Consider the following 12,936-nt stretch of genomic DNA (forward strand, 5'->3'; position numbering starts at 1 on the left):
TATTCCAGAGGCATAAACAAACAGAAGTCCAACAATGGAACTTCTGGAGTTTTAAGGGGCTTCCAACTAAAATTATTAGATGAAATTCAGTAAATGTTTTCTTTGGTTTTAAAGGTTCAAAAAGGTTTCCTAAACAGGTGGCTAATTTTACGGTAGAGATGGGGAGAGATGGACAGAAGGAGGAGGGAGAGAAGGAGAGGAAAAGAGAGAAAGGAGTGTATAGAAGTTAAGAATGCAGCTCTGGAGCTGACTGCAGGGGTTCCAACACCACCTCTCCCTTTGGCTGGCTGCAAGACCTTGGAAAAGCTCCCTTACCAGACTGAGCCTCTTTCTTATGAGCAAAATGGAGATGATAATGTGCTTACCTCCTAGGGTTGTTGTAGGCATTCATTGACCATACTTAATATGAAGACATTGCTTAGAACGATGCATGGCGGGCAATGAATACTCTATAAATGTTAGCTTTTGATAGTATAATGGAAATTTTAAGAGCCACACTTTAGCTTTCTTTATATACTTATAATGGTTGTGGTATTATATACACAAGGAGTTTTTATTAAGCCAGGGTGAGAGCTGGGGGTTGAATTAAGTCATTTGTGAGGCTGCCGTGTTAGAGCTGTGGGCGCCCTCCACACACAAGCCCTGGCATCCACTTCACCTCTAGGAAGAGCCAGAAGCTCAAACACAGCCCAGCCTTGGTGAGAGGCCCCGTGGGAGCTGAGAAGGGTGTCCTAAGTCAAGTGCACAAGACCAGAAGTGCACAAGGACAGCGGCAGGAGAAGAGGAGACGTCGGAGACACAAGACAGGAAGGTCTCGGATCCCCAGAGCCCAGGTGCAGTTCAGGCCACACCAGCATCCCCGCTGTGGGGAGAGAGAACCAGACCAGGGAGCTAGGAAGAGGGAGGTGGGCACGAACTCCCTACAAGTCTGAGAGCAGGCCCAGAAAACACTCACATTTCACTGGCCAAAGATAAAGAGAGATAGGCACTTGGCCTGAGACAAAACACCCACTTTCTAAGGGAGAGGGGGCGAGGTTTTCACTCACCTTCAGGCCTGACTCTCATTCGCCCAAATGCTGGTGGGGCCGGTCCACAGTCAACCTTCATTATTAAAGGCAGCTGGAGAAGTTCTCAAATAACCAAGACAACAATCATCCTTAGAAAAGTTATCAAAGACTAATTACACTTTTATTTACATTTATATGTGAAAGACTTTGTTTTTAATGTAAGACTCAACCTTGATTGAAAATTTTGGCCATGAAAGTGTTAACGTTAACTGGGCTACTGAGTATGGAATCAACATTCAAACTTCTTTAATACAAAATTACATTTACCTTTGGTTAGAATCAAGTTTTAAGCTTTGCTTAAGTCAATGATCAGACTACTCCAAGGGTTGGCAAACAGTCTCCTGCAGGTCACATTCAGCCTGCCACCTGTTCCTATAAACTAAGTTTTGTTGAAACATAGGCATATCCACGTGTTTACATATTATCTGTGGCTGCTTTGGGGCTACAAAGGCAGAGTTGAATATTTGCCATAGAAATTATATGGCCAGCAAAGCTTCAAATACTTACTATGTGGCCCTTTATGGAAAAATTGTGCTGACCTCTGAAATAGTCAACAGAAGAATAAATGGGAACATAACTAGATAAATGATGCTTCTTTTCTATTAAGAATGTTAAGAGTTCATTTATTTATTTGAAAATATTTAGTGAGTGTCTAGAATGTGCCTTAGCACTTCCTAGGCTCTAGGGACAGAGCAGTGGAGAAAACTGAGTGGTTACCCTCAAGAAACTTACATTCTAGTGGGGAGAAATCAACCAAAAGAAACACATAATATGGCACATGGAGATATGCCCTTTAAGGCAACATAAGTAAGCACTGAAGGCAAAGAGGGGCTAGTGAAATGCTATTTTCAGCAGAATGGCAGGAGAAGATGGTTACATGACATTTGAGAAGAGATCACCACCCCCTAAAATTAAGGAAGTAAGCCTTGCTTTCAGATAAGAGTATTCCTGACAGAAGTAACAAAGATGAACAAAGAAATCAAAGAGATGAACAAAGAGATGAAATCATGCTTGGTGTATTCGAGGAAAAGTGAGACGTCAGTGGACTGTACTAGGGTGAGCAGTGGGGAAGAGGAAAAGGAGATGAGTTTAGAGAGAGAGCAGGTGCAAGGTCTGACGAGAAATTTGGATTTCACTCTGTGAAATGGAAGGCCAAAGACAGGTTTACTCCAAAGGAGTGAAATCATCTGATTCATGTTTAGGAGCAATCACTCAGACTGTGGAATGTACTGTAGGGGGCAAACAAGAAGCTGGGAAAGCAGTTAAAGGTTCTATCAGTCAGCCTCTGCTAGGTTTTGCTGCAACAACAAGAAACCCCAGAATCTCAGTGGTTTAGAACCATGAAGGTTTATTTCTCACTCAGGTTAGTTGTTGGCTGTTGCTCTGATTGAAAATGTCTACAATCCCTACAGAAAGAATAGCCCCAATCTGTGATGTCACTGGGCTCATGGCAGAGAGGAAAGAGACATGGCAGAACCACATGATGGCTCTAGAAGACTCTGCTTAGCAGCAGCACACGTCATTTTCACACAGATTTCACTGGCCTAAACAAAACACACGGCAATGCCAGTTGTCAGCGGATCTCACAGGAAGGCGTAGTGAATGTGTGGGAGTGATGATAAAATTTACCATAATTGCTGCAGAGGTTATGGATCAGGATGATAGAGGTGGAGGTGCTGAGGTGTAGTTATATTCTGGGTATATTTTAGACAAGATTGCTGATGAATTGAAAGATATGAGAGAAAGAGGAGTCAAGAATGCCTTTAGCTGAGACGATAGGGCCAAATTTATGAAATAAACAAAATTTAGCTCTTTTTTTGTTTGTTTGTTTTTGTGAGGAATACCGGCCCTGAGCTAACATCTATCGCTAATCCTCCTCCATTTTTTTTTCCCCCTTTTGTCCCCAAAGCCCCAGTAGATAGTTGTATGTCATAGTTGCACATCCTTCTAGTTGCTGTATGTGGGACGCGGCCTCAGCATGGCGGGAGAAGTGGTGTGTCGGTGCGCGCCCGGGATCCGAACCCGGGCCGCCAATAGTGGAGCACGCACACTTAACCGCTAATCCATGGGGCCGGCCCCCTAGCCCTTTTCTTTTTGCACTTACTACCCACTTCCTTTATGATAGTAATTCTCAATTCTTTTGAGGGCTTTGATCCTAGGTGGTTAAGGTCATTAGCTGCATGGGAGCTACTGCAGTGGTTAAGAGCGTAAAGTCTAGGGCCCGCCCCATGGCTTAGCGGTTAAGTGTGTGCACTCCGCTGCTGGCAGCCGGGGTTCGGATCCCGGGCGCGCACCGACACACTGCTTCTCCAGCCATGCTGAGGCTGCGTCCCACATACAGCAACTAGAAGGACGTGCAGCTATGACATACAACTATCTACTGGGGCTTTGGGGGAAAATAAATAAATAAATAAAATTATTAAAAAAAAAAAAACAGCGTAAAGTTTACAGTCAGATAAACTTGCCTGGGGTTTCTTGGATTCTCCTCTTTGACCTTGGGCAAATCGGTTAATATGTCTGAGCCACTATTTTATAATCTGTAAAACGGTGGATCATATTTTCCTTACGGAATGTTTATAGCATGAGATAAGATATGTGTCTGTGACATAATAAATGCTGTTTAATGATAGCTCTTGTTTGTATTAGTAAGAGTCTAAGAGGAAAGGTTTAAGGTGAGTGGAAAAGGAGGCACCAGCGAGGTAAGCCTCAGCTGATTTGAGAATATATGCCCGTATCCTGAGCTGGGTCCTTTACCTTCTCTCGAGGCATCCTCACAACAGGCTTGTGGAATGAGACTTATCACCCCCACTTTACAGGTCAGCACAGAGGCATTCAGTGATTTTTCCCAACGTCACACAGCTTGTAAGGCTAAGTAGGATTCAAACACAAGCCTGTTTGAATCTGAAACCTGTGCTCAAATAAATCAAAGAAAGAATTTAAAGTCTTGTTGCCGCTTGCTGTTTATAGTGCACTTATTTTTGATGGCATCAACTATCATATAGTTAAACTAATAATGTATGAAATGCAATCTGTGAATTCACTTCTAAGAAACAGTGACAGGGATTCTTTTGCTCCATGCAAGCAGATCCTTCTTAGAAGATATATGCAAATGGAGTACAGAATTAGAAAGCCTTATTTATACTCTGGGGCCAGGGAAATAGCTTTCTGGCATGGATATAAAGAAAGCTGTGCAGTGTTTAAGAAGGTAGAGAAGATAGTGGAAAAGGCTCAGGCATAAGGAATGAGAGTGGAAACTCCTACTTGAAAGGAGAATATGAAAAGAATAAATACAACTGAAAAACAAATGTATGGATGTGTGAAACCACAGTAGTATTGATGTAGTTAAAAATAAAGGAGATCGCGCTTTGATACCAGTTCAATAAGAAAAACACTTGAAAAATAATGCCCCAAACTGGCGAATATGCATTGAAATCTGGTCCTTCATAAATTACTCTAGGCAATGTAGGATGAAAAGTAATTTGGAGAAACACAGGAGACTGTGTTTCTATTCATTAGAAAGTATTCTTACTCATTAATTCAATAATTCCCCTCTGAGAATACATTCCCAGAATATAATTCAAAATATTAGGAAAAAATGAAGGTGAATTATTTGAATTATTTGAATGATAGCTCTTAGAATATGTCTGTCCAACAATTGGGTAATGGTTAAATCAGCTATAATACTGCTATTCTCTAGAATTTTATACAGATATTAAAGCTTATGACATACACATTTTTTTAAAATACAGATTCAAGGGTGAAGTACTGATACATGTTACAGCATGGATGACCTTGAAAGCATGCTAAATGAAAGATGCCAGACATAAGAGGCCACATATTGTACAATTCCATTTATACGAAATGTTTGGAATAGACAATTCTATGTAGATGAAAAGTAGATTAGTGGTGCCTAGGGCTGGGTGTGTGGGGTTGGGGTGGGGAAATAGGGAGTGATTGCTGATGGTTACATGGTTTCTCTTTGGGGTGATAAAAATGTCCTAACTTAGATTGGGATGACGGTTGCACAACTCTGTGAATATACTAAAAACCATTCAACTGTACACTTTAAATGGGTGAATTATAACTCAGTAACGTTGTCTCTCAATAACAATGTTAAAAAAATACAAATAGCGTATTTACTATAATTAAAACCAAGTTATACAAATACATGAAAAACAAACTAGAAGTAAATATAACCAAATGCTAACAGTGGTTTGGTTTGGATGAATTTATGGATGAATTTTTGCCTTCAGTTGCTGTCCAAATTTTTTATACTATGATTAGATTTCTTTTATTATAAAAAAAGTAGATATAATTAGCAAATAGAAGAACCATTCTCCTTCACTCCCCCTCCACCAAAATCCAGTCTTCTGTTTTTTCACTTTGCTAAGACAAGACTCAGAAAATTTATAGTCCAGGAGCCTGCACAACCCCGTCTAGCAATGTCAGGCCATTGCATAGAATACTGTAAATGAAAAAGACAATCATATCAATGCGTGTAACCACAAAGAAAAAAATATATACACATTAAAATTCTGTATATTGAATACACATGTGTTCTCATTTTTAGGAAGTGATAGAAGCAATTGCTGAGTGTGCATTTAAGACTTCACCTTTTCCAATTCTGCTTTCGTTTGAGAACCACGTGGATTCGTAAGTATTCAATACATTCAATAGAAGTCTTTCCCAAATAGGGCATGTTTAATAATTGTTCATTAATGGTGTTCTTTGGTTATGTTATATATTATGTGGCATGTTTTCATCTGTATATGATGGAATTAATTCATTTAAATCTCATTAATGTTAGAATAATCCATTGGACTTGTGGAATCTCTTTTCATGCCGTAGTAGGATTTTACATTAAGGACTCCTCTTTTTATAATGCAGTGGAATACATTTCCTTACATAACACATGTCTCTATTTCAATGGGCCATTTTTATAATCCACCTTCCTTAGTTCCTTCTATTGCATGCAAATTTATAGTCAGTTTTGCCAAACTGAAATGGCCAGTAAGAGCTGGTGGAAGGAGAGCTGTAAATTCTATTCTGCCACTTTGCACTGAGAACTCAGACACTAAATTCTCCCTTCTTCCTCTTTCCATTGGCTTCCCCTGTTAATATTTGTAAATATTTTCCTATCTCAAAATAGCCTACACTTATTGCTGAGCTACACAAAGAAAAGGTAATTTTGATTTAACTCTTTTATATTCATTATCTCACAAAGTGTCATAGTAAAACACATTTATATCTAAAATGTGGCTATTAGTTTATCATATAGTTACTCAATTTAAAGAGCTTCAAAATGAAAGATTCTTCTGTATGTTGAATCAAAATTCAAGAAACTAAAATTCTAGACCGTGGAATTAATGTCTGAAGACTATGTAGTAGTGACCATCATTGCTCAAAAAAGCATGTGTGAAGCCCTCTCCTCCATTTCAATGACCGAAGCCAGATTTCTCAACTGAAAGCCAAGAGCACCTGTCCTAATTTGGCTCACAAGTTCCTTTTTTTCCCTTCTTCCTATCGAAAGTCTTTCCCAGGTCACTGATTCCCTTTGTCCAACTAATTTGCAACACATGCTTCAACTCACTAATTCTTAAAGAATTCACTAAATCTCAAAGAAGCAGGTTGGTCATGACCAAATTTCAGCTTGAGGAATTTCGAAGTAGTTAAATGTGATCACTTGTTAATATAGACATGGAGAGACCTTATGTTGAAGTAACCAATTTTATAATTATCTGTGTTTCTAGTTTGCCCTCAGGAAAGCCATATTACATTTACCAGCTCGTGATTCTGCTTCATTAGGACCCAATCATCCAATGAATGATGTAATCACTTGGCACATAGTTTTTCTAACACTTCTGAGGGTCAATTGAAGAGAAAAGAATTTATTTTGTTTCATTGCTATTTCTCTTCTAACTGAGGGAGCACCTCTTTAGTCACTGTATTTAATACCCCATTTGCTGCGACAGCTCTGATTTGCACATGACCATCTCTGCCCATCCATTTGTAATTGGGCTTCAACAATGCCTTAGCACTTTTCTTCAGGCACTCTAGTTCTCAGACTTGTTGATATGTTATTTCTTTTTTGGAGAAATAACTCCAAATCTAGCACATTTGTTTTCTTCAAGAAATGTTTCTATATAAATTAGATGGAATGAAAAGCTACGGTTCCATTCTCCATTGTCTCACCTGATCCGCTGAAGTCTCCCATGAGGTAGCCAGAGAGGTGTCTGCAGCCACCACCACCACAGACGTAATAACAGCAAATATTTACTGAATGTATATTATGTGTCAAGCAGCATTCCAGTCATGTAACCCTCACCACAAACTCAGGTGCTCCTAAGAATAAATCTTACTGTGATTATCCCTATTTTACAGATGATGAAACTGAGTCCCAAAGAGGGTGAGTAACATGTCCAAGGCCATGCAGCTAAAACGACAGAGCTGCAATTCAAATCCAGCTAGTCTGGCTTAAAACTCATGCATTTAACCAACACCATCCCCTACACCTAAGCAGAAGCAACATGAGACTTCAAAACTTCCAATTAAGACCACCCAAGCATCCACAAGACAACGGCCTGTGAATGTTCACATTTATGTGGCTTGGACTCTTTTTTTTTTTTGTGAGGAAGATCAGCCCTGAGCTAATATCCATGCTAATCCTCCTCTTTTTTTTGCTGAGGAAGACCGGCTCTGAGCTAACATCTGTTGCCAATCCTCCTCCTTTTTTTCCCCAAAGCCCCAGTAGATAGTTGTATGTCATAGCTGCACATCCTTCTAGTTGCTGTATGTGGGACGTGGCCTCAGCATGGCTGGAGAAGCGGTGCATTGGTGCGCGCCCGGGATCCGAACCCAGGCCGCCAGTAGCGGAGCGCATGCACTTAACCGCTAAGCCACGGGGCCGGCCCGTGGCTTGTACTCTTAACCACAGGATATTTTTTGCAGTCTTCAGTACCAGTCATTCAGAGAGCCAAAACTGGGCAGAATACTAATTGCTACATTGTACACAAAAGCAAAGAAGATTGTGCCATAATACTGCCTTCTGGTTTAAAAGTGAGAGATTTAGCTATTAAAAGTTCATTAATAATTCATAGGTAACAAAAGAAAACAGGAAAGCAACCTTCCCAGGATGCCATGATTTTTATCCCAAATCATTGAGATAATTTAATGGCAGCGAAACACTAAGATACTGAATTATATTGTGGGAGGAAGTTGTTTGCTTCACATTTCCGTTGTCCTTGAGCTCCACATATCAAAATCTCTCAGCCACAATTCTTTCCTAGGAGGATTATCACACCCTTTGCTAGTAAACCCAATGCTTCACATGTGGGCTACCTTACCTCATTGCTGAACCGGGTGGCAGACATCATTCGTCAGTTACTGCACTCTTTCTACTAAACCAAAACATAACCTCAGAATCCTCAACACGGTGACCCAGGAACACACCCACCAAAAATATGTGAAATCTATTTGCCGTCTCTAGTGAACCATTTTATTCTCCTATGTGCTGCATATACAAAATGCCAGACTCAGAACTCTGGTCCCAGCTCATTTGAACCGTGCCTCCAAAACAAACTCACACTAGACAAAAGAAATTCACTGAATTTTCTGTTTTTCTCTCCAAATATTTGATATCATCTATCCACAGACAACAAAGAAAAATCTGCCATTAGCTGCTAGGAACTTATCTTTCTCCACCTGCTACATCAGAATCCCATAAAATGCAGATTCCTGAGCCCACCCCCACACCTGAATTCAAATTTCTAGAAATAAGACCGAGATTTTTAAAAAATAAAAAGCCCTACTTAACTCTGATGTTCCACCTGATTTGTGAACTAGCGATTTCATAAAAAGAATTCTACACTGAAATCAAGTGAAGTAACCCCTAGCCTTGGTTCAGACACAGACGAAATGAGAATTTGGACAAAGTCCTTGATTTCCATGGGTCGTAGAGCCCTAATCTATAGAGAAGGAAGTTGGGTTAGGGCAACCTGGAGGATTTGCGGCAAGAAATGGGACATGTTCCTTGGTCAGAAAACCGACTACTTTGCCAAGTGCCTACACTATAGGAGTATTTTAATCTGTCCAGATGTATCTGTTATAGCCTGCAGCTCAAAATATATTTGTGAATATTTTCCTCTCACTTCATCCCCATGGTAGCCAATGTTGATGCTCTAAATGCTTCAGGATTTTTTTCTCTCTCTGATTGCAATTTTAAAGCCTTTTATTTCTGCAGTTCCGACCCACAATTAAAGTTGCTTTGTTTCCCTCTGACTTTTTCTGTTCAGTTTGATCTCTGCTCTACTTCAGTTCCCTGTCAGGTGGGCATGTGTGTTTGTGGAGAACGTAAATAGCCTGATTACCAAATAGCACATTTCACTTTTGCTTGGACATCCGTCTCTTGTTCGCTCCATCTCGGTTGATTCTGAGGCAGGTTCTAATAAGTCTAGGGCAGACATAGATCCTTGCTCTTCAAAGTGTGGTTGATCCATTGGCCAGCAGCGTTGGCATCACTGGGGGGCTTGTTAGAAACATGGAGTCTTGGGCCCCATCCTAGACTCTGCCTGGGAATCATCATTTTCATAAGAACCCAGGTGATTGGAACGGAGTGTTAGAGCGCCACTCTAAAGGCCGTCGTCCACTAACCACCTGCATCAGAATTACCTGCAAGCTTGTTACAAATGCAGGTTCCAGGGCTCCACTCCCAACTCAATGAATGGAGACTGGGGCCCAGGCCCTGTCACCTGCAGCATTAGCTCAGGTGATTCTTTAGTGGAGTTGAGTAAGGGATTATGGAATTATTTGCTCCAGCAAAATCCTTCTCAGGGCCTGATTTAGAGACTGCCTGACAGAGGGCAGAGAACTCTGCCTGTCACCTGCTTTAGGACACCTGGAACATCTCCCCGAAATCCCTCTGCTGGTGAGAATAGGGTTCCCTGAAAATCCTGAAAGCAGGGCATTAGGATAAAACCCTTCCTTTCACTCCAGGTCTCTGACCACAGGACGCTGGGGCTCCCAAGTTCCAGTACTCAAGAAAAATGTCATCTGCTTCAGCCCCTGTTGACTTATTTTAACCGATCACAGCAGTTTTCAGACTGGAGCGTGCATCGGAATCAGCTGGGAGGCCTGTGAGGACACAGACCCTGGGCCCAGCTTCCCCGGAGGTTCTGACTCAGAATCTCCATTGGAGGCCAGGAATCTGCGTTTCTAACCAGCTCCGGGTGCTGTTGGTGCTGCTGGTCCATAGAGTAGCAAAGTTCTGTGACGTATAATAGCATCACTCTGTGAAAGTGAAACGGAGGGTTTGGACAATTTCTTTTGTGCAACCTAGACTGTGTGGTCCAGCACAAATGGACTTGTCTCAACTACAGCCACAGAGCTGCTGGCTTGGTTGAGCCCCTGGACCAGTTATCCTTTGAGCAAGGGTGTCTGAACTGAGGATGCCCAGGGCTGCTCTGCCAAGTCAGCCACTTCTCTGCTTGCTTCCCAACTCCTAACAAGTTGTCCTTAAACCCTGAATGCTTTTCAGGATCAGTTCTCTGCTTGGCAGGTTTTCCTCTCTCCCTGATAGTGCCAAGGAATGCCGCCATATCTTCTGAGGGGTGCGTAGGCCACACAGTAAAATCTCACACAGGTCAGAGAGACATGATGAGAAAGTGGGAGGTTGTTATGTAGGGCTTTGCAAGTTCTGTGAGTCGCTCCTTTGCCTCTCATGGCAGTTCCAAGAAAGCAGTGGCCTTGGCCTCATATTTAAATCCCAGAGAACTTACTTGGCCCCCACAATATATGCCTTTTTTTCTGGGCTATAGAGAGTGCTTTTCCCTGTGGGCTATTGCAATAGGATTTGAACCCCCAAACCACCTCTCTTCCCAGGAAAAACCAGTCCATGATTCAGGCTTAACAGTCATGGAAGAGGGAAAGAAAATAAGGATCTCATTTCATAATCGATTTGGATTGTAGTAAAGAAGGCTTTTATCACTCACTTATTCTTACTACAGTCCCAGTTCTGCTAAAGTGTATTAACATTGCAGCGTGTAGAGACAACTTTTGGAAATCAAGTTCGACAGCCTGTAGATCAAAGTCACAGTCCACAAAACCCGATGGAATTGGAGACCTTTTAAATGATATTTTAACATTCTACAGAATGAGAAAAAATTTTCATTGCTTTTTAAAAGGTCAAGGGAAGCAGGAGCATTGAAAGAGTATGGATGCTCCCTCGTATCCACCATGTTTATATGTTAGCAGGCACCAGTCCTCTAGTCTGGCTGGCGGATGCCGCCTTGTAACGCTGGGATCATCTTACATCTGCCCTGCTCTTTTAACATTTCAGAGGTGTTTGCACCCATTACTTCATTTCATCTTCTCAGCCTTCTCTGTCCCTTTCCAAGAACAGTTGTTATCCTCCTCATTTTATAGATCCAGAGCAGCTGAGAGCCTGGAGCTCGGCTCAGCGAACCCTGCAGCTTCAGCCTTTTTCCATCAGACCAGATTCCCACTGGCACGTAGTCAGGCTGACACCACCTTTGCTTCTCTCTTATGCACATAAGACTTGCAGACACCTTTCGTTAAGGTGCCTGCTTCTTTTATCTTTCCTCCAGGACCCTCTCCCAAGTGGACACACTGCTGCCTGTCTGCCCTTTCTCCTTCTCTCTCTCTCTCCTCCCTCCCTCCTTTCCTCTCTTTCACCTCCCTCCCTTCCTCCCTCTCCTCTCCTCCCTCACCTCCTTATAAACACTCCTTTGCAGCACAGCTCTCTGTCAGTTAGACAAATTTCATCCAAGAATTCACATGGAGTCATGAACGAGTTCCGCCCCCAAGTGTCTTGCATTTGACTTAGAATCAAGAAATTAAACAAAAAGAACTGAGTCTCTAACTCTGGGACATTCAAGAATCCAGTGACAAGCAAATGACCTGCTGTCCCCTCCATCCATGTCTATGCAGGTCAGCCTTAGGAATAGCCTCCACCGTCCAGCTGTGTGTGGTATTCAAATTCATAAGTCAGGATAGTAAACAAGGGATTTAGAATGATAAAAACTGACCCTGAAGGGTAGGAGGAGGGAATTACCTCTTTCTATAATTAATAACACAAAGTGATCCTGTCCAGCCTCCTGGATTAAGCTTTCTGGCGTCCTTCCTTTCTTTTTCATTTCCCCTCAGCCCGAAGCAGCAAGCCAAGATGGCGGAGTATTGCAGACTGAGCTTTGGGGACGCCCTCCTCATGGAACCACTGGAAAAATACCCAGTAAGCAGTTTGGATGTTTACCCCCGAAGTAGGCACTTATTATTTATGATTGGAGTTAGGGGAGATTTCCTTAGATCCTTTCCATGTTTATATTTCTCGGTGAGATTAATGCAGTTGATAATGAGCCTTGGACCGGGAGGATCCGGCAGCGTGCCCCGCTGAGGGTGGGAGACATGCATCTGTTCTCTTCCTCTGCCCGCAGTCTTCTCCCCCCGTCCCTGCCAGACAGGACCCCGTCAGGACGGCAGGATTCCCACAGTCGCAGTCAGCCCACGGGGACTGTCCCAGGGGATGGGGCTCTGATCCCCTCCCAGGGAACCTCATCACACCCCTTTGACAGAAATGGGTCGGCAAAATGGGACATTGCAGGTGGCACAATGACATTCCAGCCTGTCCCTGCTGGCCGCTTCTCACTTCCTGGCACACGCCCTTCTGGTGCAGCAGAACTCGGCAGAACATCCCTGCTTACCAGAAATATCCTAAAGTAGCCTCTTCCCTCCTGGACCCTTTCTCCCAGTCTCCACACATCCTTCCAAGATTTCATACCAGTCCCCAGACTCATTGGAAGCAAAGCATAGAGAACCAGCTTATGGGAGTTCACAAGACTTTCTAAAAATAACCCAT

General features: G+C 42.4%; 1 protein-coding gene across 2 annotated transcripts in view; it reads left to right on the forward strand.

The window, feature by feature from the left end:
- Positions 1-12,936, forward strand: part of PLCB1 (phospholipase C beta 1) — a 684,700-nt gene that overhangs the window by 532,147 nt on the left and 139,617 nt on the right. For both annotated transcript variants that reach the window (XM_004433764.3, XM_004433765.3), the window contains exons 12-13: positions 5,638-5,720; positions 12,228-12,312. In XM_004433764.3, coding sequence (XP_004433821.1) covers positions 5,638-5,720; positions 12,228-12,312 — 168 coding nt within the window. The remainder of the gene's footprint in view (positions 1-5,637; positions 5,721-12,227; positions 12,313-12,936) is intronic.

This window comes from Ceratotherium simum, chromosome 21 (genome assembly GCF_057802395.1).
Source record: "Ceratotherium simum simum isolate JZ-2026a chromosome 21, ASM5780239v1, whole genome shotgun sequence".
In the NCBI taxonomy this organism is placed as follows: domain Eukaryota; kingdom Metazoa; phylum Chordata; class Mammalia; order Perissodactyla; family Rhinocerotidae; genus Ceratotherium; species Ceratotherium simum.